This window comes from Aspergillus pseudoviridinutans (assembly GCF_018340605.1).
Source record: "Aspergillus pseudoviridinutans IFM 55266 DNA, scaffold_4, whole genome shotgun sequence".
NCBI classification, from domain to species: Eukaryota; Fungi; Ascomycota; class Eurotiomycetes; order Eurotiales; family Aspergillaceae; genus Aspergillus; species Aspergillus pseudoviridinutans.
The window spans coordinates 81,057-108,675 of record NW_025091284.1 but is presented as its reverse complement, the minus strand read 5'-3'; the positions used below and the strand labels follow the sequence as shown (position 1 = coordinate 108,675).

Sequence of the window (27,619 nt, the reverse complement as noted above, 5' to 3'; positions counted from 1 at the left end):
TTTTCAGGGATGAGAAACGCAGGGAGAGTAGAGAGAAAAACAGTGGAGATGCGAATCAAACAAATTGATGCCTTGTTGCTCAGGCAGAGATTTCAAGAAACAAAGTGGTCGATCCTCTGAAACTCATCCAGTCTGCGATTCGTTTACGCGTTAAAGACTAGAATGGAAAAGACAAGACATCCTATCTACTGCTTCTCTCCCTCTGGAACCAATTCCTCAAATCGTCTCAAATCCATGGGCTTCTCCAACAGCGGGATGACATAGGGATCAAAGGTCTTCCAGTACGGGTTCTCCAGGTGGTACTTCTGGGAGCCCTCGTTCAGATAGCGCTCCACGATGCAAAAGTCCTGCTTGTCATGGACCGACTGCATCACGAACCAGGACAGGGTTTCCTTGTCCTTGGAGTATACGGCCGAGGCCTCGAGGAGCTTTGCATGAAGTTTCGAGATGCACTCGGGATCTGGCTTCGCGTGGAGATCTGCAAAGATGAGTTTGAGCCCAGCGGGGTTGATTATGGGGCGTATAACATACGGACGACGATAGTGTACACCATGTTGGATAGACGCGATCAGGACGTGGATGGGTTGTTCGACTGATCACCCCAGGATCTTGTGTTGTTTTATAAGTGCTGGTGGGGCAGGACTACTACAAGCGCGTCGGTGAAGCTTAAGTGGAGCGGTGAGATCAGTTCAATTGGACACTCGGATGGAGTCCGATGCAGCTATATTGTTGGAAAAATGCCGACTCTATGTGGGAAAGTAATACAAGAAATGATAAAAACAACGGGAAATGAGCCCCGAATATGACAGAATGTGCAAATCCAAACCCTCACCAAATCACGCCGGACAACAGACCAACAAGCAACTGTTGTCTCCAAAGATAATAAGCAAGAACGTATCCCAGAAATTCAAGACTTGATCAACCACCCAACGGATCCCCCGACGGCAACCACGATGATCACGGTGAGAATCCATGCCCCCGCGCGATCGCCGGTGTTGATGGGATGAAGCGTATGTGGCGCTGCATCCTCATGGGTGTCAATCTGATGCTCCTTGCCGTCCGGGTTCGAGTCGATGGTGTTCGGGGCGGTCGACTTGTAGTACATCAGATTGGCCGTGATGCCCGCCAGCGCCGCCATCTGCGTCTCCAGACCGGGAGTAAAGCCGTCCCAGGTGGGCTGCCACCAGCGCAGGCCGCAGGTATTGTCGGGCGCCTTGGAGCACTGCTTGGAGATGGCCAGAGCGGATGCCTGAAGGATGGGGAAGATCCGGGCCGCAGTCGAGGGGACGAGGATGGCGGTATGAGCCAGCCACATGGCCGTGTACCCCTTAAAGCCGATTTGATTTCGATCGCAGGTCATGATGGGCTCACAGGCAACCTCGGACAAGACGTTGCCGCCCTTGTCCTGCGGGCAGAACGTGCCGAGAAGGGAGGTCAACAGGCCGTTGACTCTTTGCAGCCACTTGTCCTCACCGTTGGTCTTTTTTCGCCATAGAAAATCAGCGTGCCGGTCGAACGAGTCTACTGGACATGGGGAGACTTACGTAGTTGTACATGAACGAGGCCCCCGACAGGTAGGTGCCGTAGTTGTACGACCATTGAGTGTTTCCGGCATCCTTGCAGTTGGCCTCGTTGGAGGTGGAATCGGCAATGTACCAGTGATCCGTCTGCAGCAGTGGAGTGGTGGCCGACCAATCCCAGATCTTGTCGGCCCATTGCGCATAGGTGTCGTTCCTGGTGAAGCGCGCGAGTCGGGCTGATAGTTCAAAGAGACCCCCGTTGGAGATGGCATTCTTCATGGTGTAACCGGCCTGATAGGGCCAGATCTGCCACCGCATGCCGCCATTGCAGGCCACCTGATCCCACCGGGCCACTTGCATGTTGAAGACGACCCGAGCCAGAGAGGTCCAGGTGGGTTTGCCTGAGATCTCTGGGAATCCCGTCTCCGAAGCTGTGATGGAGGCGAGGCCCCAGAACATCTGATCATCATTACCCTGGGAGAGGTTAGCATAAGCAGAGCCTAAAACCTGTTGCGACTTACCAGCCATTGGCTGTAATTGCCCGAGAAGAAGTCATAATTCTCGCCCGACTGGAACATCAGGTCATGTGACACGACGGAGTTGTAAGTGTCGTCGCCCGAGGACTGCCAGTACTGGATGAGGGTCATGAACATGGCGCCGGCCACGTACCAGGTGCCGGTCAGCTTGCCCGGGATGCCTTCGGTCTGGTTCTTGTCATAGAACTCCATCATGGGAGCAGCGACGGTTTTAGCCGCCGACTTGAGTGAATCTGATCATCATAGCATGTGTTACAAGATGTGCATCTAAAGAAGTCAAAGATGAGGTTTTTTTGGAAGACATACCAACATTCTGGGCCTGGATCCCAAGATCTGCTAGGGCCACCTGCCCAGAGAGGAGCAGAGTGGTGGCCCCGCAGAGTTGGCGCAAACTCAGCATGCGCATCCCGAAAGCGATGGTTGACCGGAGAAGGAGGAGAAACGGGGAGAGGCTCAAAGAAATGGGAAAGGGAGGTAACAAAGGGGATGGTAGAAATCAGGTCTGACGAATCACCAGGACCATCATACCAAAACAGAATGATCTGGCTCTGATAGACAGGAACAACAATAATAGGGATGATAGGAACAATAATAACTACGTATCTTAGGGGTGGGAAGGGACGATAACAAACTTAGGAGCCAGGCAGTTGAGGCAGCGTGGTCTGGGAAAACTAATAATCATAAAATTAATGATAGGAAATAATAATAATAGTGCTCGTCCTCCTCCTCCTCCTCATTATTATTTTTTTAAGGGGGCAAGGCAGTGCTGACTGCCAAGGGTGCCTATGCCACTGTGACCAGGACAGATGCCAGCATCATCAGATCATTGGGTCATTGCAATTTTTAGACCAATATTGTTTGGTTGTGAAACTCTGGATCCACCACTAAGACAAAAGAAGCCAAGACTCGGGTGTCTCAGGGACACCTATGAGCCAATGGGAGGTCACCGCGGCCATCAGGGTCTCCCCACTTTAATTCCTCCGCCCCAAAATGGGCTCAATCAGCGCGCGGGTTATGGTCTCCTGCCAAGAGAAACGGCCCACTGTGATTTACTGCTAGACACAATCTGGTTGCCTAATGCCAGAATAGGTCTAGCATCCCCTTACCGCGCCAGGAATAGTTTAGAGAAAAGAGATCCCATTTTGGATGGAGTTGGTTCACAGTCAGCATTTAGGTCAGATGTCACTGCCGTCTCATATTTAAGCACAACATTCAATGTTTACCTCAATCCTTTGGAGAGGTACATACCAAGTTTCGAGCGTCGAGATGGAAGACTGCCTCGACAATCATCATTAGATTAGGGTAGGGTAGTATTGCTGTCTATGTCCACCGGCTGCCGTGCTGCCGTGCTGCACAAATATATTCCTGCAATGTCCTTGTCGCAGTCGTAATACCACTGACGACTATATTAATCACAGACTTTGAAGCATATGTATATAGGATGATGCATCGTCATCGGGCTAATCCTATATTTTCACTTGTCTGACGTTGACCTTTGATAGTAGCTTGACAGCCATTAATAAGCAATGCAAAATTTTTTTCAAAACTCTTGGAGAACTACCTAAGGTAAACATCAGGATCAGACCAATTAGAAAGAATCTTCGCGAAATAGCTTCAGCTTGCCTGATTTGGACAGTTCTGGGAAAGTTCAAGCACGCAATTTCTAATCCCGGAGAGTTTTGATCTACGACGTCACCCCTCGGCGGAATTACTAATGCAGCTGTAACTCAGCGACAGAATATAAAATGGTTGCCATGAAGCAGACAAATCAGACAAATTAACAGACAGACCAGACAGACTCGTCTGAAATTGAAGCCTGTACATTCGGTAGTCGTCATGGCGTCTCCCACTACGGCAAAGAGCGTTCTTATTGTCGGCGCGACTGGATACATGTGAGTGGTGTCACTTAAATCGAACAATCACAGTATAGCTCTGACACTATGCAGTGGAGGTTCAATCCTCGCTGAACTCGTGCAATCCGCAGAGGCGTCTGAATTGAGCATCTCAGCCTTGATCCGTCGACCAGAACAGGCGGCCCGACTGCAGTCTCTCGGAGTAAATCCTCTGGAATTTAAAGGCCTGGACGACCTTGACGCATGTAGAGAGGCTGCTTCTCAGCATGATGGTATTGACCCGTTCTGGATTGACGCTTTGACTTGCACTCACACATCGCTCTAGTGGTGATCAATGCCGCATCTGCCTCCCACGATCGCTCTGCCAAGGCATTGATTGAAGGGTTGAGCCAGAGACAGAAAGCTACTGGCAAAGAGACATACATGATCCATGTAAGGCTTTCTTCTTTCGAATCCATTATGTCAAAGATTGCAGAGCTGACGACAATTTAGACCTCTGGCACGTCAATCCTGGGGGACCATCCCTACAGCGGTACGCCCCAGAATCAGAAAATCTGGTCGGACGAGAAGGACGACGTCTACGCCATGGAGAAGAACCATCCCGAGCGCTACGGGCAGCGGGTCACCGATGTCACGGTTGTCGAGACGGGATTAAGTCTTGGTGTCAAGACATATATCATCGTCCCTCCCACTATCTGTATGCTATTCATCCCGGTTTAAAAAGGTACCAAGGCGAATTGGACTGACAAACGACAGATGGTAAAGGATCCGGCCCATTTGCGACACTAAGTCAACAGGTGCCCAATCTTGCGCGTCTTGCCCGAAAACGAGGCCGTGCTGCCGTCATTGAGAGTGGAGCTGGTGTAGGTTTGATATACAGTATATGGTAGATTATGGCTGACATTTCTCGTCATAGATCTGGAATCATGTCCACATCCTGGATCTGGCGAACTTCTATCTCCTCCTCTTCCGGGCTGTGCGAGAGCAACCGGACTGGCTTCCATCGGGCCCCAGGGCCGTCTTCTTCGTCGAGAGTGGAGAGCATACATGGCTACAGGTTAGCCAGGGTATTGCTGATGCTCTACATAAGCAGGGATTCTTAGAAAGTAACGAAGTCGAGTCGATCAGTTTGAAGGAAGCAGCAGCAGAAATCACCGGGGGAAATGAGAGTCTCGTGGAAATCACTCTTGCATCCAAGTATGTTACAACGAGAAAGACCTACCTAACACATAACATTACTAATGCGGATATAGTTCCCGGGCGAGAGCCGATTTCGCTCGCAATCGGCTTGGGTGGAAGACATCCAGGGGAGATGAGGATTTTCTGAATCACTTCGATGGGGAGATAGAAGCCATGAGKGAGGAGCTCCAGGCGTCCAAGTAGTGATCGGATTGTCTACAGCAGTTCGTTTCTGTTCCCCCCGACTGGGGTGGATAATGACGCCTCTCCCACGATGGCAACTAGGCATTGATAGTATGTACCAAGGTACTGCATGTCTTTCGCTGTTCAAAAGATTTGATCACTCAATCCTTATAATCCTAAAATGAAGCACGATTGCAGGTGATCTAAAAATAGTGGCTCAATTCCAAAGACAAGTTTCCAGGAAAGAGAGGTAAGAAGAAATACATTTTATACCCAACAACATGATAGGTAATCCCGCTTAGCTATCGCCTCTTGACTCTTACACCAAGCTCACGCAACCATCTGATCCTTCAATCACGTCTCGGTGTAGTAATCCTAGTAGACAGTGATGGAAGCAGAGCCGCTGCTCTGATAACCCTCAGTGGCGACGATTTGGTAGTTGTGGGTTCCAAGGTTCATGCCCAGCTTCTTCCAGGCATTAAAGTGGTTGGCCATGGTGACGGTGCCTCCGACACGCTTGGAGGTCCGCACCGACCAGTACTGGGTGAAAGTCTTGGTGCCTTCGATGGAGGGGGCATTGTAGCGAACGGCGGTGTAGATATTGTAAGTGGCACCATCGGTGTTGACGGTGCCCTTGAAGGTACCACCGCTGCTGGGGTTGTATGAGCCATACGACTCCACAACATAATACTCAATCAGAGGGTTGGTGGTCCAGCCGTAGACGGACAGGTAGCCATTGCCGCTGGGGTTGAAGCTGCCTCCGTAGTTGATGGTCCTAGTTCTATCAGCCACAGGTCYTCAAGTCAGACGTTGACGACGCTCTGTACCTAGCGCTTCCAGGGTTCCAGCCCTTTCCAGCGACAAAGTTGCCCACGTTCTTCCAGTTGACCGAGTACGAACCAGCGGCTCCATTGTTGTAGGTCACATCACCGCCGCCATCGGTCCAGAAGGAGTAGTAGTAACCATTGTTGAATCCGGTTCCGCTTGGGGTGGAGCGTTCAGCGAACTCATGGAGAGCAGTCTCGTTGAACGTGGTGTCCTCGGATTCGACGGGGGCAGCCAGGGCTCCAATGGCGGAGCACGCCAGCAGCAGGTACGAGAAAGAAACCATGATGTTCGAAGCGGACTGGTCTTTGAATGCAAATATGATTGTCAGAGGGAGTATTTGTTGGATTCCATACTCGAGGATGTCTCTGCCCTTTATACCTTTGCATCACCGGCAGAAGAGGAGTGAGCAAATACCGAGCAACCCCACATCGCGACACCCTGACACTGACGCTACTCTAGCGGCTATATTGGGATTACCCTGTTTGGGTCTCGATTGACTTTGTCACATCCTTCAGGGTTGCGGCCGTTAATCCGGGGTACCCGCAGGGTAGCATGTGGCCCGGAGTCCACAATTCTGCAAGCAAATCCGGCTGAATTGGAAGATATATGATCATGAAGTTGGAAATGCCACTGCAGAATGACAACAGGATGAACCTTTCGGCTGAGGATGGGAAGGTAGGAGGGTTACGTTCGGATAAATGCCATTGTGAAGCCATCCACGATGGAGCATTATCAGCCATTTTAGCCTCTACACCACCAATACACAACGACCAGTGGTTGTTACATGCTGAGATTCAGGGACCAAGACCTCCTGCATTTGCTGGTTTTAGCCTCGGCCTATCAGCCCATTCCGGTTAAGAGGGGGGTTTTCTGTTTCAGCCTTCAAGGGTAGAGTGCTTTAACATATTACGGACCCTGAAAAGCCTAGACTAGGAGCGCTAAGACATTGTCAAACGCCAAGACTATACTCCTCAATATGGACGTGCAAATCTCTCGCTCCATGAATGGTTTCTGTCCAACTGGTCCAGGCAGAACTATTATAATAAAAGGATGACTGAACGTATGATACAAATCATAATGCACCACCCCTGTCACACGGTGTCCTGGATAAATGAAACTCACGATTCTGGAGCACCATCGCCCACCTGGCTTCCAGTCGGATAATGTCCGAAGCAGGCCTTTTGATATTCTGCCTCTTTCTTCAGCGTCGGAACACCACTCAAGAATCCCTCGATTGGGCAGAACCCATGCCGCGATTTTTCACAGCCTACCAATCCATCCAGCGGCAAGGGAGCTCCATTCAAAACAAAGCGGATGAACTTGGTCGTGTCTACGGCGCGGTCGACATGGGGGTTACGATATAGCACCGGGGCAAGGGAGTCAAATGACGCGTTACGAGGACAGGTCCAAACCTCCGACATGAGACGCGCTCCGAAGGGCGTCATCTGGCTCATGGCAAAAGTCCGGTTGAGTGCGTGGTCGACATTCCCTGGCAGGCCGTGCGGTCCATATCTGAAATAGCGCAGTCCCAACGCAGTGATGACGGACAGGATGATATCGTCATGCGACATATCGAGGTAGAAGGGCTGGTCGAGGGGAAATTGTGCCAGGTTATTGTCGTAGGTAAAATTAATGCTCGTGTCGCTTGAATAAATCAGCTTGCCCTGCAGTCGAGCCGCCAGTTCAAGGACATAGCCGATGCCCTGCGCACGGCCTGTAGGAGATCCGTACGCATAGTCCCCGTAGTACTGCACGTCGACATTATAGGCAAAATCCTTCCACTCCTGTTCGGTGAAGAGTGAGCAGAAAGAGGAAGCTCCAAGGCTCGTGTACTCGTAGACGCAGATATTCTGCATCGCTAGCACATCAAAAGCCGTCAAGTTAAAGTCCTTCGGCACATAGCGGGAGAGACGGGAGATAGCCTGCCGAGTATAGCGGGGAATGAATACTTGTGCAGAATCATCCCTGGTCATCTTAGCCTCGTCGTCATCGAGAAATGTCGGAAAGTTTATCACTCACCCTTCGGTCATATCTCCAGGACAGGAGTCGTACGAGGCCAGAGTGTTGTTAAAATTGGACACCTCTGGAATCACAACCAGGTCATATTGGTCATACGAACTGTTGGCACCCGTATTGCCAAAGAATCCGCCTCGAGTTATCTGTTAGCTAGGCATTACTACTTGTCCAAGGAGTCCATACTCAGCCACCATCGAGCACTCTCTAGGATCCGCGCCTGCGAGGTTGTGCGAAAGACCGGCTTTGGACGGGCCGTGCCGTTTGGATACACATTCAACGAGGCATTCCAGGCCGCTCCGTTCTCGCGGCCGGCACGGTACAGTAGCCGTCCGTACTTGGTCCAGAAGCTGGCTCCCGCGGCTGCCTCGGTCGCTGCGCCGGTTTCCAGGAGGGTGTCCTCGCCCAGGATGTATTCCCAGTCATTCAAAAAGCTCAATGGACCCGTGGCTGCGGCTTCCTGATGATGTCTCTTGGTGTAATTGCTCCATTTGGCGGCAAAGTCCTCCATCCCCTGCCCGTCCAAGGGATACGGGGTCGGGTAGCGTTCAGCATGGCGATGTAGCACATGGACTTGGGACAGCTCACAGCCGTGCGGCATTCCTTTGGGCATACTGAAGCCATCCGCCTCCTGATATGGACTTAGATTCGCCCAACTCCGCGTCATGTCAAAGCCCGAGGCGTAGCTGCTCCCCGTGGGGGCTGGTGGAGCTTCCTTCGCGGCATCAGCACCTACAGCCAGGCTGCTGACAGCAATGACCAGTACTCCAGCCGCAGTCTTCATGTTTTGTCTGGCAAAGTGGGAATGATAAGAAGACTTGTTCTGATGGAGTTGTTGGTTGCCTGTGGCTCGTGAGAGCAGATGTGAGACTGGAGGGAATTTGCATCATTCTCATGGGTCAAGATTAAGACATCTGCCTAGAGGATCCACAGCTCGTGCTACAGTCCTATGCGGAACACCCTTGTCGATCATTGTTTATCCGACCCTGGATGATTATTTCTGATTGGCCGATGAGAGCACAAGAATTCTGAAGCCCTCCTTCTCATCTTATCTTCGTATCTTCAGAGTGAGGCCGTATAGGCTCATTGGCAAGACCATTAACAAAAGCTTGGCATGAAAGGCTGGTTATATCTCTGGTAACCTCGCTTGTTCTATGAAAAGCAAGGCTGAACTACTGTTCTAAGTCTACTAACCAGTGGTTACTCTACTTCCCTGAGGCGGGACTAAACGGGAACCGAGGAACGGGAGGTCGGAACATGTGTCAAAATATTATACCACAAAAACTATGATATGTGATCCCTAGATTAAGAGTACATCGTCCGGACGCCTTCTCGTCCGGCGGCATTGGATTGGATTTTCAAAACATGCATTCCCTTATTTTTGATTAGAATTAAGGAATTGAATCCTGTAAAATGATTTCCCTGCGCGTTAACGCAATGAATAAATCAATCAGTCGATGAATCATCGCGAAGATTCAGCAACTGATCTCAGCCAGGTATAAGTTGCTTCTGAATGGTGTTCAGGCATATACCAAGTCATAATTTGCGGTCTGTGTCTCCTATCACTGATCCATCATGCGGCAATACTCGAGCCAAAATCCATTGCACTTTTACGATAGTACATCCGCCCTTTACGCCATTAGCCTTGTGTCTCCCTGGCGTAGCCGTTTCTAAGCGCTCATACCACAAAACTTTGGCGGAAGATGATGTACCCCGCAGGAAAAGTTTGTGGTATTGCCGACGTCGACCTTTTGAGTCTCTTCTTCAGGACACTCATAATGCTGTCAGTCTGCAGCTGGGGTCTCCGAATTGAAGCTCTTTGCTGTAACATCTGCTGACCATGGACGCTGCTGTCATCGGAGTCGCTGCGTTAGACGGCTTCGGTAAGGAGGCAAGGTCAGTAAGGTAAAGCGAAGGACTTGTCGGATCAAAACCAGTCATCGATCATTATACGTACTCTGAGGGGACGCCATCTACCTTCCCTCGATTCCCAGGAGTTCCAGTAAAAGGTACTGCGGTGCAACCAGGCAAAGAAGGGCAGAGGTCGGAGCTTTAATTGCAATATCTGGACGTTTAATTGTAATACTATGAGCGACTCAAATAGATCACGATTGTACTTGCATAGTCAATCATGTCAAGCCTTCCATCTTCCTAACTCGCCCAGAGTTGCTTCAATTCTCACCCAGAAGCAGGCCAGTGTGGCTGCAAAAAGGAGGACACCGCAGACGATCCCCGCGCGCTCGTAGACGATCGAAGAGACCAATGCAGTAGACTGAGGGATCAGCAATCCAGTCAACGGCGTCCCGATCAATGCTCCCATTCCTCGAATGAGGTACAAGACCCCGTTGACGCTGGTAAAGTGCTGCACGCCGAACAGTTCAATTAGAGACGCAGGGAAAAGCGAGATGTATGCGCTAGCGAAAGATCCATAGAGAATGGTAAAGACGATAAATAAGCCCTCGGCGCTTGACGGCGACACGGTCGACGCTTGAAACATGGAAGGCAGCCAGAACGCAAAGACGGCGATGGTACTGAACAGAGTTGTGAATGCCAACGCGTTGAGTCGCCCCAGCTTGTCGGCGCCGTATCCGATCAAGATTCTGGAGACAAAGTTCGAGGCGTTGCTGACAGTGATGAAGTTGTCGGCAGTGGCAGCACTGTAGCCCAACGTCCGCGCATAAGCGGCGTAGAAGAACAACGGAGTCGAATAACCGGCTGACTGAAGAAAGCAGCCCAAGGCCTGCGCGATAAAACGTCGAGAACTTGCCACACGCCAGTCGACCAACGGCACTTTGATCCATCCACATCGTTGGTTGAGACTCTGGTTTTGTACCCGAAGCTGCTCCTGGAACTTGGTTTCCCACCGCAGGATGTACCCTGCCGCCGACACCAGAGTAAGCGAGATGCATCCCGAAATTCTCAGTGCATTTCGGAATCCCAGGTGGGTGATCATGGCACGTAAAGCAGGTGGCCACACCATGCCTCCCACGCCGCTGCCGGAGATGATGATCCCCATGGCCAACCCACGACGCTGATCGAACCAGGTCGGGGCGACAGACATGGTAGGTACATATGCCATGCTGGTTCCGATGCCCAGCAGCACGCCTTGGGTCAATGCAAAATGCCAGAGACGTTGGCTGAAGCTAGCCAAAATGTACGCAATACCAAAAACCCAGCCTCCAGCAACGATGACTGCCTGGGGGGACCAGAGCTTGGCCCAGGTCATGGCCAGAGGACCTCCCATAGACATGAGCGCGATGGCCAGCGTTCCAACCAAACCAATTAGAGCTGTCGATTGACCTACAAAAGGAGAATGCGCTTCCTGGGCCATCTCTTCATAGAGAGCTTGGTAGACGCCAAAGGCAAATATAAAAGCGCAAGTGGTGAACATGACAGCGAATCCGGCGCAGACAATCATGACATGATTCCTAGGTGATTGGTTTGCTTGAGTAACAGATAGGTTTATTGACCGAGATGTAGCTCACCACACGGTGCCCCCATGCACAGCAATACGGCCCCCTTGATGGGCAACATCGCCAGAATTTGTGTTGTTATTGTCCAGCAGCTCCAAATCAACACCGGAATGTGGATTATCCGGAGTAGCTAAGGGGTTGGGTGGCTTCCGATCCATGATCGAACAGGTGTCTTGGTATCATGAATTATGCGGGAAACCACAGAGGAGAATCAAATGAGAGGCTCAAAATGGAGAGGAGGATGTACATGAGCATACTTTCTAGATAGGAGTCCAATCATCCGGAGCAGTTCATGTCGACCGGCTAAACTCATATCCCTTGCCGATCATCCGGATTTGATGACTGTGTCGGGATGTTTCGTCCAGTTACATATATCAACTATGGAATCTTCGCATTGTCTCAAATAGATACAATTCAATTGCTATTGAGCCCAATCCATGCCACTGCCGAGCACTGCTTGTCCCTGCGCCAAGACCCGCGACGGTTCTTCGCCCAACCACTGAGGTTCTAGTCGATCAAGATTGGCTTCAATCTCCCATCCTCGCCCTCCTTCGGCGTACATGGACTTGCCGTTGATTGATGAATCTGCCAAGACACCGGCGATGATGTGAGCAACGTCGGCGGGGGTGTTGCACGGCAATTTTGCCTTCGTCCAGGCTTCATGTACACCCTTGACCATGGCCGTGGTCGTCATCCACGGGCAGATGGCGTTGACTCGGATGCGATGAGTTGAAGAGAGGTACAAACGCAGCGAACGCATCAGCCCGAGCACTCCATGTTTCGAAGCTTGGTAAACAAACATTCCGGGAGATTCCTTGAATCCAGCAACTGAGGAGATGAGGGTAATAGACCGGTCTGCGTTTTCCGGGCGGTTCTGGCGCAAGTACACGCTGGCGATGCGAGCAACATAGAGACAGCCAGTAAGATTGACATCGAGGACCTTGGTTGTGGGCGCCTTTTCCATGGTCAATATCTTAAACGCTCAATACGTAGGGTAGTAACGCACTTCGCGAACTGTCTCCAGCGTCAAGCCAGGATCGAACAAGTTACCAATTTCCATGATACCTGCACAGGCAACAGCATGATCGACGCGGCCATATGTCTTCAGGGCCAGGTCAAAAAGTCCGAGTACGGATTGATAGCTACTGACATCGGTGTGCTGGAAGATGGCTCGTGGGGATGACGATGAGCCGGACGAGCACAGCGACTGAGCGATCTGATTCCCAGCGTCCTCAGCAACATCGCCAAAGCAAACATACGCTCCTTGCTGGCAGCAGTACTCGACCAAACTGGCTCCGATTCCGTTGGCGCCTCCTATTGCTAAGTGAGCCACGCACATTAAATATAGTAGATATGCGACTGACCCGTGACAACAATAACTTTGTCGTTCAAAGACTCGGGCGTAATGGTAGGATGAAATCGAGCCATGATGGATGATTTCTACGGTATATGCAACGATTTAGAAAGGGTAAAGTCGGTGGATATAGATGCGTTGGATCATCCAGATGCTTCTTATCAGGAAGATATTATAAATACGAGTCCATCGTTCCTCCTCAGACCCGACCTAGGCAAACGGGAATCCCCCGGTATTCCAATTGTGTTCCACTTCATCGACTACGATTACCCCGCATCATATAAGAAAAACATTGTAAAATAACTTTGACAATCCTCAGTCGGGGGTTTGCCGGCGATGGCCGCGTCACACGCAGGCCGAATTGATCCTCCCCGATCTAGAGCTGAGGTTCGATGGATTCCACCCACATGCATATCCTGGGAGATTTCGGATGATGTGGCATGAGCGGAGTCATAATGAGGGGAACCACGCACAGGCTACCAGCTATATGGGCCAGCAGAAGGATGATAACAGTCAGCAAGGGTTTAATCGAGGTACATTAACTACTCTTGCTATTCACGAAGGACCATATTCGCAAAGTCATCTACTACGGTCTTATTGACTCCATCATGCCTCTACAAACTTATCATCATGCCTCGTCTATCAAAGGCCTGTCAAGCATCACTACCTTGATCGTCGGGGCGTCGGAGTCTATCCTCATAGACCCGCCCTTCCTAATTCCTGACGCTTTATCCGTGGTACGCTGGATTAAAGAAACCACCTTAAATCCCCTCAAAGCCGTCTTTGTCACGCATCATCACCCTGATCATTTCTTTTCTGCAAATCCCCCTATCCTGGATGCGTTCCCCACGGCCAAATTCTATGCCGCTCCATACGTCCTGGAGGGCATCAACCGGGAATATGATGACAAGGTCAAGTATTGGCCTACTGTCTTTGGACAGGAAAATGTTCCCGAAGCGCCCAAGAAGCCGGACGTATTCAATTTCGGTTTCTTCTTGCTGAACGGAAACCCCGAAAGTCCTGTAGTGCTGTTGGGACCCTTGCAAGGAGATAGTGTTGACCACACCGTCTTCTGGCTGCCGACTGAGAGGACAGTCGTCTGTGGGGATACTATCTATGGTCGAAGCACACATGTTTGGTAAGGCTGTAATACCTCGACCCGCCGTCAGCTGCTGACTTCCGTCTTTGATACAGGGTGGAAGAGGTTGAAACCCCCGCCCTCCTCGACGCATGGAATAAGACCATCGCGCTCATTTCTGCTCTGAAGCCCGTCAAGGTCTTTCCAGGACATCTGGAGCCTGGTTGGGAGCTGGATGCGGAGGCAGACATCGCGCACACGCAGAAATACTTGGATCTCTTTGCTGAAAAGGTCACCTATGCGCCGACAAAGCCGCAAGTCCAGGATCTCTATAACTTCTTTAAGAATGCTTTTCCCCGGTGCCAACAGAATTTGGACTTTTTCTTGGGCCATTTGTCCAATCAATTCGGAGAGGGTGGCAAGATTTGGGAGGAGAATCGGCACCACGATGTGGGCAAGAGGACGATTGAGGCACTTACGGGGTATTTGTTTAAGTGATTATTGGCGGATTACCATTACGTCGTACTCATGATATTATCTCAGCTTATTGCTCTTGTGTCTATCCTTTGGACGGTGAGGAAAGTTTGAGGATAGTCAATATAATATCAAATAGATGACTGGACAGGTTCCGTCGAGTATGAAAATTGGCTTAGCTTAGAAACAAGCCAACTTGAACAGGCGAAATGCAATGCTTGCTTCTTTTGTTCTTGGACTGTCGACTGGTCTGGATATCCCCTGCGTGTAGGAAACAGGCCAGTAATCGCCGTCCAATAGGTCTACTTGCCTTATTTCCACTGAGGAAGCCGCGAACTGGCCACATGATCGATGAAGTTTCGCAACACTCACGTTGAGAACGTAGTTGAATTCACTGGAGACGCCAGCGCTCTGGCCATCTATCTGCCCCTGAACCTCTCCTGTAAACCAGACCTACGCCCATGTTCAGATGATAGCGTCCAGACATGTGATTACGTACCCGATCGAGTCATATATGTCACGTGATTGCATCCAAGGGGAGTTGAKGCACAGGAGCATTATTGCTAATCTTCGTAAGACTCTCATACAGAGAGGGTTGAAAACAATGTCGCAGTCGAATTCGTAAGATTAAATTCAAATGTTGAGGTATCCTTCGGAGATTGTCGTCTCGTTGGCTGTCGCATTCTCAATCTACATTTGCGGGAAAATATATTCCTGCCTGAAAGGGCAATATTCTCAAGCTAGGGGGAGCATAGACTCATACGGTAGACCACGGACATATGTCTCTCAATGATTAGACCAGAGAGAATGTCGTAGCATACGGGCTGCATCAGGATACTTCCACATCAAACATAAGCTCAACCCAGTCGTTCCGCAGAGCAAAATATGAAAGCCCAACAAGGAATGTAACTATCGAGATGGTTGAAATATAGGAGATTCGGTACCAGAAAAGGGGACCAGAGCATTACTTGATGCCTTGAGAATAAAGTACGGAGTAAATCAGGAGAAACTGCTTGCAGCTGACTGCATACTCCAGAGTAATAAGCCTAGCCAGTGCCGCACAGTTATTCAGGTACCCGTCGAGGATAATCAGGGGCATCCAATTCTAATTCTAGATCCGGTGCCAAATCCACGATGACATATCGTCCTACTTCGGACTGCTTTTTGCTATTTTTAAGTGTCGTCATTTCGCCTTGACAGCGACTTGAAGGGACTATTGACTTGGCTGAGGAGTGTCTTAGGTAGGACAGGGTAGGACAGGAAGATTGCAAGACAACCCGGCCCGATTTCATTTGTAGGCCAATGTTCGATGCCCCGCTTGTGGGTACAATACCCACCCCACTACGGAGTAGACCATTCATAATATCTCCCCTTTGCCACATCTTTGCTTATTGGTAGTCCCCTCAGCCACTGCCTCCTCTCGTCCACTATTTCACTGAGGGAATTAGGGCACTCCTCTCAGGACGTTGTGCCTTTCCATGGTTCCTCTCTGAATTTTTTATGCCTATCCACCAGGCACACACAATATTGTATTCGGAGCAATGAAATGCATGCATTTCATATCCGGCAATGCTATCTTTAGCGATAATAGTAGTGTTCTAGTTCCGGGACAAGCCCTGGCTTATGGGAGCCAACGTGGCCCCGGCCCACTTGGGCCCCGTGTGGACAGGTCATCCCGGCCCAGAGTCTAGACCTGCTTCTTTATTTATGGACTCTTCTTCTTCCTTGACTGTCCATCTCGCTCTATCGTCTCTCTTCCTTCTTCTTCTCATCTGCTGCTCGAACTTGGGTCTTTGTCTTTGACATCCAATGTTCATTCCATTCCTTCGGTCCCTCTGAGTCCATTCTTCATTCTTTGATTTTGACATATCTACGTTCTTTAATCAACGTCCGTACCTTCGTTTCTACACCCTTTCTTTTTCAGAACCTTCAAGATGCACTTCACACAGCTCGTTGCCCTTGCTCTGGCGCTCGCTACCTCCGAGGCCGCTCACCAAGGTTTCAACTATGGCAGTACCAAGTCGGATGGCAGCGCCAAGTCCCAATCTGACTTCCAGTCCGAATTCTCGACGGCCAAGAACCTGGTGGGTACTTCCGGCTTCACCAGTGCCCGCTTGTACACCATGATTGTAAGTTGCCCATGCAATTTCTATGGTCATGACCTTTGAGAGACTGACCGTCCAACCAGCAAGGAGGCACTACCAACACCCCCATTTCGGCTATCCCTGCCGCCGCCGCCGAGGACACCTCCCTTCTGCTCGGTCTGTGGGCTTCCGGTGGAAACTTCGCCAACGAAATCGCCGCCCTCAAGTCCGCCATTGCCGATTACGAAGATGATTTGGCCAAGCTGGTTGTCGGTATCTCGGTCGGAAGTGAGGATCTGTACCGTAACTCGGTCGACGGTGTCAAGGCCAACGCTGGCCTCGGCGTCAACCCTGATGAGCTCGTCTCGTACATCAACCAGGTCCGTTCCACCATTGCGGGCACCAAACTGAGCGGTGTCTCCATCGGCCACGTCGATACCTGGACCGCCTGGGTCAACGGCTCCAACTCGGCTGTCATCGATGCCTGCGACTGGCTGGGTTTCGATGGCTACCCGTACTTCCAGAACACCATGGCCAACTCCATCTCCGATGCCAAGGCTCTTTTCCACGATGCTGTGGCCAAGACCGAGGCGGTCGCCAAGGGCAAGGAGGTCTGGATTACGGAGACTGGCTGGCCCGTCAGCGGCAAAACCGAGAACCTCGCCGTCGCTAACCTGGCCAACGCCAAGACTTACTGGGACGAGGTGGGATGCCCCCTGTTCGGCAAGACCAACACCTGGTGGTACATCCTCCAGGATGCTAGCCCGGTTACCCCCAACCCCAGCTTCGGTATCGTCGGCAGCACTCTGAGCACCACTCCTCTCTTTGACCTGTCCTGCTCCGCTTCTTCTTCTTCTTCCGCTGCCGCTTCCTCCACTGCGGGCCCCTCGGCCTCCTCCGTTGCTGGCGGCAATGCCTCTGGCTTCACTACCGCTGTGAGCACCGGCTCCGCTGCCGCTTCCTCTGGCGCGGCTGCCGCTGGCAGCGCTGGCTCTGCTAAGCCCACCTTCAGCGTTGGCAAGGGACCTGGTGGCTCCTACAACGGCTCCTATGCTGGCTCTTGGAACTCCTCCTCGTCGGCCCGTCCCTCTAGTAGCGCCATCTCCGGCTCCTCTTCTGGCTCCTCTTCCTCTGGCTCTTCCGGCTCTTCCGGCTCCGGTGCCTCCGGCCAGTCTTCTTCCTCCACCGGCAGCTCCTCCTCTCCTTCGTCTTCTACCATCCTCAGCAACTCTGCCAGCGGTCTCTCGGGCTCCATCTTCGGCGCTGTCGTTGCCGTCTGCCTCGCCTTGGCTGCCCTGTAAGCATGAGGTCCAATAACGGTTAACGCAACCGATTGTCCAGATTTGTTGTCTTGATGAAGCACATTCTACTGCGGCGCTAGTCCTTTTTTCATCATTTTGCTGTATATTAAGACTCTCGTTTAGCCAAATAGACCAAGATATATACCAACTATATTCAGTCTTGGACTAGTAACAGGAACCTATTGAGCCGTATAACGTCCAGAAGTAGGAACATCTGGATGGTAGTACCATCAAGGACTGGCCGCGACCTGTTCCACTCACATAGCATKGTGGTCTACGCGGGTGATCTATTTCATCCTTAGGTTCGGGTGAAATACAAGCTGCATTCTACCGCATCTTGAACGTGTCCTCCCAAGGGACCCGATAGCCCAAGTTCGAACTCTGCTCTATCCAGTAGCCCACATGAACTCTCGCTGAAGCGACCAGCCATAATAAGTTTTCTGGGATTCTGGGGATGGCTGAGGTGAGCCCAATCACTGCCTGCTTGTATTCCAATCCCCCAGAAGTGCACATCTAGATCAGCTTTGATGTTCTTGGCTACAAGGCTCTCAGTCAACATAGCGGCTTCCCACCTTTAAAAGCCATTCCCCAACAACCCCAGATTATGTTTAGTATACTACCTATTAGCCTTAATATCAGCCTCCCCCTCTACATATGTTGGTCTTGCAACTGCCACCCGCACTCAACCACCCCCAGGGCTCAATAAAAGTTGAATCCAGAGTAGCACACATTCAGCCGATTCGGGCGGATGCTGTTCTGGGTAAAAACCGTTGGAGTTCCCTCACATATTGACCAGGAAGTCTGAAGGTCTTCCCGCCAAGCTCATAGACGCCAATGGCTCCCTCGGGTGTGCGTTTACCAGCGATGTAGACTGAACCTTCACATTCCGTCGCGGTGATACCTGACAAGATGCTGGTAACTCCTCTCATGAGCGCAAGACGGTATGTGGCCGGCTTTTAAAACAAAATATAGCATACTTGATGCACCTTAGTAAGGAATTACATGCATAAGCAGTTCAATCTATGAGCTGCACATATTCAGGTATTAGACATGCTTTCGTCGCCAGAATCTGCAAACCTCGTTCTTCAAACGCCGAAATTGCCGGTGTAGATATGTCTCGGTGTTTGCACCAAGAGAGGGCGAATGTGATAAAGCAGAAATACTGTGGTAAAGTGGCAAATGCAGTTACCCTATAGTATGATCCAGATTGCTACCAAGGTACAAGCTTAATTGTAGCACTTATAGGTCACAGTTAATCTGTGTCTCCCTTATTTGCCTACAAGTTGTAACTAGGAACATCGACATACCCTCCTCCCGTTTGCGCAGCTGAAACAGTTAACTGCTGATATTCCCAACTGGCGGCTTGCTACCTACTGGGCCAAGCGGAACACGACTTGCGAAGAGACGCAACCAACGCAACCACTGGAATGGAATATGAATCATAAAGACTGGAATACAGATTATGTGTTCACAGCTGAAACGCTACTTGTCCTTCCCCACTGCCACCAGAATCCGTCTCATTGCCTCTTCCATGTACGTCAAGGGATGGGCAAACACTACGCGGAACCAGCCCGGCTTCTCCGAACCGAATCCCGTCCCACTGGCCAGGAAGACCTTGTTGTCCAGCAACCTTTGCATGATCATGTCCGTCAACTCGGTGCCGCTTGTAAGCTTCTCGTCTGGATTGGCTTCAAGGTACTTCTTGCCAAGATTGAGCCACACGAAGAACCCCGCGTTGCAGCCTTTCGTGTACTCGATGCCATTCTTCTCGAGCATTCGGACGAAGAAAGCATGAGCGTACGACAGTCTCTCGCGGTTGAGGGTGATATACAGATCCGTGAAGGCATCATCAAGCAGCAGGGAAGAGGTGATCTGATCGGATAGACCAGATACATAAGAGTACAATGACATTGCCTTAAGTGCGGAGTGCAGCTCAGGACTGAACTGAGAGATGATGGCACCGACACGCAGACCATTGGCGCCGAAATCCTTGCTCATACCCCAAAGAACATGTACAAGGTCTGCATCGATCAAGCCTGCTGGCTCAATCGACAGGATCGACTCAAACCGGACGAGCGCCAAGCCCGTGTCGATCTGGTTGTTCCACGCAGAAAGTGCATAGATCTCATCACTGATGAGGTGCATTTGACGTGCCTGGCACATCTTCATTAAGGCTTGGATGACAGACCTGGGATAGCAGCGCCCAATAGGGTTATGCGGGTGGCAGAGCATGACGGCCCGTACGCGCTTCCCTGTATTGGCCTCAAAGTCTGTCGCAGCCTTCTCGTACTGGCTGATAGCCTCTGGGCTTAGCAGATAGACCTCGCCAAAGTCGACAGAATTACGACCGCGCCGGGTCGCAGCGATATATCAGCGATGAATGTGCCGTAGTACGGTTTACCGAGCAGGATACCTTCACCGGGCTCCATGAACGCCCAGCTGAGCTGCTCAATGGCCAATGAACACCCGTTAGTCATGACTCATGGCGATATGCTGGGGTTCAACGGGGTGAACGGGCCGAAGATGACGGTTGAGAAAGTGCGAAACAGCTTTGCGGAGCTTGATCGAGCCCATGCTCCCGTCGTTGTACGTCAGGTAGTTTGCTGTGAGACGAATATTGCTGTGGATGTACTCCAGCAGAGTGTCGTGGAGGAGAGCATTCTCGGCGACTCAGACAGAGACATACCCATCCGGATTCGTCTCTGCATCCCAAAGGTTGCTGTGATATCCCACATCTCTTGGAGCCATGAGCCAATGCAGTTTGACCTCGCTTGGAGAAAATCTGGACGGCTCTCGCACCGGAGGTTGCCAGAGAGCCCATGTTGAAGTTAATCGAAATAGGTAGAAAGTATTAAATATAATCTGATTTGAAGAAATCTGAACATCACACTCTTCAGGTCTGCTTGTCACCCTCCTTTTATATTCACTTTCTCCATCTTGATGAGGGGATAAATTTCCTTGACAAATTCTTTCCGACATCGGACAATCAGCATGATAATGACCAGGGTCCGAACTTTGTCGCTCGGACAGAACTATGCGTTTGACGCCAATTCACTCGTATTAGCTATGCTCTGTACAAATGCCAATTTTGACCAATGATCGTAATAATTGTCATGATAATATGTGTCACGAGTGGATCACGGCGAATGATTGAGCTGTCCGATTCGTCGACGGGGTCTGATCCGTATGGGACTTCGGATAGCTTCAACTTCGGTGTCTTAGCAAGATTGCCGACGTGAGAAACAACTAAAGGAAAAGACTTGATTTCCTACTCGGAATCACGGATTCTTTTCCCTTCGAGAGATTACATCCTGCCATCATAGCGCGTAGGAGCAGGGATTATGTGCATTGGGACAGACTTGGTTGTATAATATAGAGCGAGCGCGGTGGTGCAGCTCTGGCTGTCAGTAATATCGAAGGCAGACTGACCCTTTTCTATATAGCCAATGAGACATACAGCAACCCTGCCTGGTGTATGGACCTTGTGGAGTCGCGCTTGTCAAACAAAACTCTGGCTATCCACTCGGTTGCTCCTCTCAAAGGTGGAATGAACTGGATCCACTTCAATTGTTCAGATACTGGAGTCGTGTAAACAAATAAATTATATAAGACCGTAGAATCTTTTTCCATAAGAGCGAGGTTGTGGCTGTCAGTAACATTCTCATCATGGGCCCTTCAGCAGCAGTCGTAAATGAACAAGACATGGACGATCAACCGCCTTTAGTCGATTTTGACGGACCAGATGATCCCAACTTTCCTCACAATTTGTCTATCCTCAAGAAGATCTGGGTGACGTCTGTCCTCGCCCTATTCAACCTGATTGGAACAGTGACTAGCAGCATCTTCGGACCAGGCCAGAAAGAGATCATGGCAGAGTTTGGTGTCAGCCAGGAAGTGACCGTTCTTGGGACGACTGTTCCTCGTGGTATGTTATGTCTAGCCAATGATTGATTTTCCTTCCTTATTGACTTCTAGCATATTAACTTTGAAATAGGGATACATCTTCGGCTTCCTGACGTTTGGTCCGTTATCCGAAAAGTTTGGCCGTAAATGGCCACTGCTGCTAGGAATCACCCTCTCCTCGCTTTTCAACCTCATGCCTGCCCTCGGCTCCCACATGGCAGTGGTTCTTGTGGGAAGATTTTTCTCCGGCCTCTGCGGCGTCGCTCCGGTTGCTGTACTGGGAGGTGTCATCAGCGATTGCTGGCCGATGGCTCACCGCGGGATCGCCATGGCCCTGGCGGTCTCTCTTGTTTTCTCGGGGCCGACATTTGGACCAGTCTTTGGAGACTTCATTATTGGCTCGTCGTTGAACTGGAGGTGGACAATGTGGGTGGTCACGATTGCCGGTCTGGCCTTGTCCGCTATATCGGTTGTCGCGTTCCCGGAGACCTACCCGCCAGCTCTTCTCCGGAAGAAAGCACAACGTTTGCGCAAGAAATATGGGAACCCTGGCATCAAAACTGCATCGGAGAAGGAGCGTTTGACTTTGACAGAGATCTCCCGCGTCTACCTCGTCCGTCCTTTTTGTATGTATGACTGTCTCCATGCTCCAGCCGTGGCTAATAGCTCTTCTACCTTAGGGCTTCTGAGCACGCAGCCAATTCTGACTTTCTTGACACTGTACCAGTCTTTCATCTATGGGTCCTCTTTCTTTTCTACCAGTCCTACCCGATTGCATTTGGCGAGATCCGGGGCTGGAGAGCCGGTTTGAACACCCTCCCCCTTCTCGCCATCATCATTGGCACCTTTACCGGCACCGTCGGGGTCGTCATCTACAACCAAGTCTACTTTAGATATCACTGTCATTCCTCCACGGGACCTATATTCTCGAGAGTCGCTTGCCTCCTATGATCTTAGGTGGTATCATGATCCCCGTTGGAATATTCTGGTACGCATGGACCGCCGGACCCAACATCCCCTGGGCCAGCGCAATCTGCGCCAGCTTTCTGACGGGCTGCGGAATGTATTTGCTATTTATCCAAGGGTTCAATTACATTGTCGACCGTTATACAAATATGGCAAATAGTGCCATGGGTGTTAACGGATCCATGCGCAGCATATTTGGCGCTGTTTTCCCGCTCTTCGCAGCCCGGATGTTCCACTCATTAGGGGTTGCACCTGCCACGTCCATTCTGGGAGGAGTCAGAGTTGCGCTGGTGCCGGTGCCAGTTTGCTTTTGGTACTGGGGTGATCGCATTCGGGGTTGGTCATCGGCCAAGGTGTCTTCATCAGTGTGAATGCAAATGTCCCTGACCGATCGTCCAACTGAAGAGGTAGATTAAAGCAGAGAGGGATTTGATTGCTATTGCACTATGATAAACCTTCAGCCTATGCACATATATGTTTGCCATTATAATTAATGCAAAGACATGAAAGTTCGAACTCAAGGCCCGTACATAGAGAGCATCACCAGCTAGCTCTTCAGCACGCCGAAGAAGCGCCCTAAAGAGAGTGTAACATAGCGCGACGAATTACTCGAAGAGCTTGCCAACAACTCGCTTTATACTTCTCTGCATGGCAGGCGAGTTTGCTTCTTCATCTTCATGGTCTGCGTAGAACCTGCGACAGGCGTCAAGATCGATCTGGGCCGCATCCACCCAAATCGGTCCCCGATACCACATCTGTGCGCCAATCCAGATAACAATAACAGCCACAACACTCTTAATGATCCCTGACCTAGTATCGCCAGGGTGGTATTTAAGGGCTGCTATAGTTGCTATAATGTTGGTTCTGGTGTCTGGCGCTTGTCCCTGGAGTTGATAGCTGTTTCCAGAGCTCCCTCACAGGTAAAACGGAGGGTGCCCGGATCTCCATTGGCTAGACGGACTAAATGATCTGGAGCTGTTCCAGATTCGTTGCTGGACGATTGTTGGACTTACAAAATGACTAGAGATATATTATGGTCAATCTGATATCAAGCGATCTTACGTGCTATCACTATGGTTGATCACCGGAGTAGAAGAGTAGATATGCTTATATATGTTAAACCTTGGAAAAGACTAACATCTCTACTTTGCTTTTTCAGTTCCAGAGGAACTACCAACCTCACCGGAGAATTTCTTATGTGATTCTGTGCACAGTTCTAAGTATTCATAGCTCAACTGCGTTGCGTCTATTGTAGTAAGGGCGCGTGCAATGACAGCAAGGCTTTTGATCTAGTTAATGGCCACATCATAACCAACCTCTCGCTCACTAAGGACTAAACACTCCAAGAGCGGGAGGACATGGTCCTCAGTGATGGCAGATCCCCGAACCATATGTGCCTTGGACGAAGTGGATGCGTTCATGGAACGTCGCACCTCTTACCACAACACCCACAATAGCCTCGTGACGTTTTCCTCCGTAAGCTAGAATACTGCCAACTCATCATTTTCCTGACATCGAACCGGGAGGTGATAGAGTTCGGCTCCTGATCGCATCATCGAACTCCCCGCCCGGTTCTAGCTTAGTATTGAGGTTATTTGAATCCTCACTTCTACACTGGTTGGATCCAAAATCTGAAGGCTATATTTTAGAGGCCTTCACCTTTTTTCTTTTGCTTCTAAATGGATTACCCTGTCTCCGCCACGTCACCAATATACCCCCGGATCAATCCGCCACTCAGCACAATTGCTCGTCACCGTCCCACCTTGCTTAAACTGGGTACTGGCCGTATTGCATTTATCGATCGGCTCGCGCAGGATTCGACCACAGTCCTGGTCCGGGGACGGTCCGTCCATCGTGAACCCGCAACCATTGACGACCGTAACAGAGACAATGGTCTGTAACAAGCAGGCATCGAGATCGCCTATGCAGTCATCGTAGGAGTAGCTGGTCAACGTGCGCAGAGTGTTGGGTTGCGACGCGTCCAACACCGTTCCATCCCAGGTATTGCAGAAGTTGTCGATGGCTTGGATGGCGGCCGCCCGGGAGATCCACGAGCCCGAGTCGTAGCAGTGGTAGGATTCCGTCGCCGGGTTCCGGCCAGGCGGGGCGGGAGCCGGAGGCGACGATGGGGACGGTGCCGGGGGTGGCGTGGCGATGGGGACACTGGTGGTGGTTTGGCCGATGGTTCCTCTGTAGGTCGGCAGGGGAAGACTGAATTCGAGAGCGCACTCTTGGTCCAGGTCTTCTTCTTCAGGGTCGGGCGGGGGAGTCACGGCGGGACCAGATGGGATCGGATCTTCCACGGGCGACGGTAGAATACGTAGATACGCGATTCCAGTTTATGAACCAGTAGTTCCATTATCAGGATAGAAGCCACATATCGCTCCCTCGTAACCAATCCCTCTTCTCCATCCTGGAGGCGTAATCTCATGCAACGGTGACCGGTCGACCAGACCCTCTCTCTGTGTGGCCCACAGGAGTTTCCTGCCCGTTATCTGCTCATGTCTCCACGCCAAACAACTTCCCTTATACATGGACCGGTACTCGGAAACACTGAGGGCCGGTGGATCCCGAACGATAAAATCTCCCCGATCCGCCAAAACCGCAGCCGGAAACCGGGATCCCAACGTACTCTCTTTCCACGTTTGATCCTCGGCAAAGACCGATGTATATTGTGAGGGAGTGACCAATTCGCGGCCCTCGGGGGTTCGAATAACAGAATAGAAGCTTATAGGCGTTGGTCCCTTTACATCGACCCAGGGTATTGCCCAGGTCTTGTTATTGACAATATCCCTGCGGTTCCAGGCGGCGTAGACTGACTCGTCGTTGTTATCGTTGAGTTGACCGTCGAGAAGCCAAAGACGTTGGATCCGCGGAAAGCTGCCGCGTAGAAACAGGTGCCTCAGGCATTGCACCAATGCTACCCGCGCCGGTGGTAAGGCTTCACTCGCCGCGGTGGCGCCATTGATATTGCAGGTCAAGGCACTGCCCCAGAAATTGCAGTTGATGATGAAGGTCTGAAGAGCGGGGTAATAGTAATGAGAGAGAGGAGGAGGATTCTCACGCTGGAGTGATCCGTCTATGGCAAAGTGATCACCGAAAAGGGCCGGACAGATCGTTCCAATTTCCAGACGGAGGTGGTGCAGCCGGGACAGGTGCGGAGAAATCATCTCGCATATATGAGCTGATCCGGGACCTTTGGATTCAATATTGACAGGATCCAGATCAAGTTCTAGGTTGATGCAGGACTCTGGCAAGGCTGCTAATATCGAGCCTATCATGTCTTTGTGGAGATCGTATCGGCCGCCACCGGCGATGATGGTTGATAGGGTGGTCAGATGTGTCATTCGGATCAGGATGGAGGGGAACTTCTCCAATGGGAGAAAACACTGGTTCTTGATTTTTTCAATCCGCTCAGCTATTGGACCTGGTGGTGTCCGGTAGTCTTTCGGGTTCAGCGATATTGTCAACGACTGGATTAATTGTAAGACATGGTTGTGTCTGAAGGATGGCTGGAGAAACTGGTCGGTAAAGCATTTTAAATTATGAATGCGAAGAACAATATCTCGGTAGATCATTGGTCGAGTGACCGTATACCATGCTTTGCAGCAGAGGAGACACGAAAAAATGGATGAGTGAGAGGACAGGGAGGCGGATGATGGTTGTCTGACATAGTCCAAGATGAGGAAGAGTACTTCTGATGGGAGTTTGTTGATTGGAGAGGACACCATAGCTATCTTGTATCATCTTGATAATCTTACGTTGAGCCAAAGTTGGATGAATTGGAGTTGGGATGTCACCGGAGGAGGGTTGAAGTTGGAGGGGTTTAAAAGAGCAAGGATAATTTAGTGGGGTTTTTGTTTTGCAAAGCAAGGACCTGTGAATTTCCCATGTGGTTAGTTTTGCTGTTTTAAGGTATGGTCTCCCGATATGCTAAGGTACTCCTACTGCCCCAGGGGCTCAATGTATTGTCCTCTCAATGCACTTCTCCCCACAGAGAATGACTATATTGATCCCTAGCCGCTTTTGAAAAAGTTTATTTCTCCCCTTTGTCTACCCTGATGGCACAATGGCTCTTTCATTAGTGGATACTGATTGAGAACACTTGGTATCGCGATTCTGAGGAAAGATTAAGATTTTTGACTTCAGCCAGGGAGAAGTTCATCATCTGAAGGCCTTTTTTGAGTGGGCTAATCTCTTGCACTGCTACTTTTCTGCTTTAGTTAAGGAATTAATATATGTCGCTAGTGAGGCAACATGGATATACCCATCGTCCAGTTGAGACTTGAAATGAAAGACGTATGCCATTCTCCGGTGAGTGCTATTATCAACCAGCTTGGTAAATATTATTAGTTATGTATTTAGTTTTCGCGCCATAGTATCGCGGGTACATTCAATAGCCGCAGGTATAAAGTTGATCCACTGGAGCTTTACAGGTTACTTCAGATGGCTAGTATCAAAACAACAGATGGCATTGTCTTGATCCTACGCATTCTCAAGACGGCAAAGTGGCTGATGTGGAAGAATCGGTTGGGAAGCTATGTATTAGCGAAGAACCCCCTCACTATCTGCACCCCTCGGGATAAGAAAGCGCAGGAACTTTGCTTTTGTGACCTTCTACCCAGACAGCTACTTGAGTAGTTCATGCGGGATCCTACAACACAAATCCTTGATAAGGTTGAAATTGACGCAGTGAATGTAATGACCATGATCTTGAGCATTCATCCTTCCACTATTGATCTGGTTCTAGGGTGTCATGGTTAGACCTAGGTATTACAAAGCTGAGACAAGTGGGATAAGTGCTTATCTCCTCTTTTTCCGTGTTCCTCCTGACCCAAAGTGTGCTTGTGACTGTACTCGTTATCTGTGTGCTC

General features: G+C 50.5%; 12 protein-coding genes across 12 annotated transcripts; 4 read left to right on the top strand and 8 right to left on the bottom strand.

Annotated features, from left to right (window-relative positions):
* Window positions 1-185: 185 nt before the first annotated feature.
* Window positions 186-553, bottom strand: Asppvi_005459 (putative quinol monooxygenase; the record flags this gene model as incomplete). The annotated part of the gene is made up of 2 exons (XM_043301381.1): window positions 186-478; window positions 532-553. 2 exons carry the CDS (start codon window positions 551-553, stop codon window positions 186-188), a joined length of 315 nt encoding a protein of 104 aa, XP_043157316.1.
* A 354-nt stretch (window positions 554-907) lies between these two features.
* Window positions 908-2,462, bottom strand: Asppvi_005458 (glycoside hydrolase family 76 protein; the record flags this gene model as incomplete). The annotated part of the gene is made up of 4 exons (XM_043301380.1): window positions 908-1,480; window positions 1,545-1,994; window positions 2,042-2,289; window positions 2,363-2,462. The coding sequence occupies 4 exons, from the start codon at window positions 2,460-2,462 to the stop codon at window positions 908-910; spliced, it is 1,371 nt and encodes a 456-aa protein (XP_043157315.1).
* Window positions 2,463-3,892: 1,430 nt separating this feature from the next.
* Window positions 3,893-5,292, top strand: Asppvi_005457 (uncharacterized protein; the record flags this gene model as incomplete). The annotated part of the gene is made up of 7 exons (XM_043301379.1): window positions 3,893-3,948; window positions 4,003-4,181; window positions 4,235-4,341; window positions 4,402-4,606; window positions 4,666-4,772; window positions 4,826-5,106; window positions 5,163-5,292. 7 exons carry the CDS (start codon window positions 3,893-3,895, stop codon window positions 5,290-5,292), a joined length of 1,065 nt encoding a protein of 354 aa, XP_043157314.1.
* Window positions 5,293-5,646: 354 nt separating this feature from the next.
* On the bottom strand, window positions 5,647-6,382 carry Asppvi_005456 (glycoside hydrolase family 11 protein; the record flags this gene model as incomplete). Its single annotated transcript, XM_043301378.1, has 2 exons — window positions 5,647-6,046; window positions 6,099-6,382. The coding sequence occupies 2 exons, from the start codon at window positions 6,380-6,382 to the stop codon at window positions 5,647-5,649; spliced, it is 684 nt and encodes a 227-aa protein (XP_043157313.1).
* Window positions 6,383-7,217: 835 nt separating this feature from the next.
* Window positions 7,218-8,896, bottom strand: Asppvi_005455 (histidine phosphatase family protein; the record flags this gene model as incomplete). The annotated part of the gene is made up of 3 exons (XM_043301377.1): window positions 7,218-8,064; window positions 8,119-8,248; window positions 8,299-8,896. 3 exons carry the CDS (start codon window positions 8,894-8,896, stop codon window positions 7,218-7,220), a joined length of 1,575 nt encoding a protein of 524 aa, XP_043157312.1.
* A 1,350-nt stretch (window positions 8,897-10,246) lies between these two features.
* Asppvi_005454 (uncharacterized protein) lies at window positions 10,247-11,743 on the bottom strand (the record flags this gene model as incomplete). The annotated part of the gene is made up of 2 exons (XM_043301376.1): window positions 10,247-11,540; window positions 11,598-11,743. 2 exons carry the CDS (start codon window positions 11,741-11,743, stop codon window positions 10,247-10,249), a joined length of 1,440 nt encoding a protein of 479 aa, XP_043157311.1.
* Window positions 11,744-12,006: 263 nt separating this feature from the next.
* Window positions 12,007-13,013, bottom strand: Asppvi_005453 (putative 3-hydroxyacyl-CoA dehydrogenase; the record flags this gene model as incomplete). The annotated part of the gene is made up of 3 exons (XM_043301375.1): window positions 12,007-12,540; window positions 12,592-12,899; window positions 12,950-13,013. 3 exons carry the CDS (start codon window positions 13,011-13,013, stop codon window positions 12,007-12,009), a joined length of 906 nt encoding a protein of 301 aa, XP_043157310.1.
* A 534-nt stretch (window positions 13,014-13,547) lies between these two features.
* On the top strand, window positions 13,548-14,515 carry Asppvi_005452 (MBL fold metallo-hydrolase; the record flags this gene model as incomplete). Its single annotated transcript, XM_043301374.1, has 2 exons — window positions 13,548-14,077; window positions 14,134-14,515. 2 exons carry the CDS (start codon window positions 13,548-13,550, stop codon window positions 14,513-14,515), a joined length of 912 nt encoding a protein of 303 aa, XP_043157309.1.
* Window positions 14,516-16,425: 1,910 nt separating this feature from the next.
* On the top strand, window positions 16,426-17,876 carry bgt2 (GPI-anchored beta-1,3-endoglucanase EglC; the record flags this gene model as incomplete). Its single annotated transcript, XM_043301373.1, has 2 exons — window positions 16,426-16,620; window positions 16,680-17,876. The coding sequence occupies 2 exons, from the start codon at window positions 16,426-16,428 to the stop codon at window positions 17,874-17,876; spliced, it is 1,392 nt and encodes a 463-aa protein (XP_043157308.1).
* Window positions 17,877-19,358: 1,482 nt separating this feature from the next.
* Asppvi_005450 (putative aminotransferase, classes I and II family) lies at window positions 19,359-20,353 on the bottom strand (the record flags this gene model as incomplete). The annotated part of the gene is given in 2 exon segments (XM_043301372.1): window positions 19,359-20,184; window positions 20,199-20,353. The coding sequence occupies 2 exon segments, from the start codon at window positions 20,351-20,353 to the stop codon at window positions 19,359-19,361; spliced, it is 981 nt and encodes a 326-aa protein (XP_043157307.1).
* Window positions 20,354-21,542: 1,189 nt separating this feature from the next.
* Asppvi_005449 (putative MFS transporter) lies at window positions 21,543-23,116 on the top strand (the record flags this gene model as incomplete). The annotated part of the gene is made up of 4 exons (XM_043301371.1): window positions 21,543-21,791; window positions 21,871-22,405; window positions 22,507-22,680; window positions 22,737-23,116. The coding sequence occupies 4 exons, from the start codon at window positions 21,543-21,545 to the stop codon at window positions 23,114-23,116; spliced, it is 1,338 nt and encodes a 445-aa protein (XP_043157306.1).
* Window positions 23,117-24,448: 1,332 nt separating this feature from the next.
* Window positions 24,449-26,092, bottom strand: Asppvi_005448 (uncharacterized protein; the record flags this gene model as incomplete). Its single annotated transcript, XM_043301370.1, has 2 exons — window positions 24,449-25,041; window positions 25,123-26,092. 2 exons carry the CDS (start codon window positions 26,090-26,092, stop codon window positions 24,449-24,451), a joined length of 1,563 nt encoding a protein of 520 aa, XP_043157305.1.
* Window positions 26,093-27,619: the final 1,527 nt, after the last annotated feature.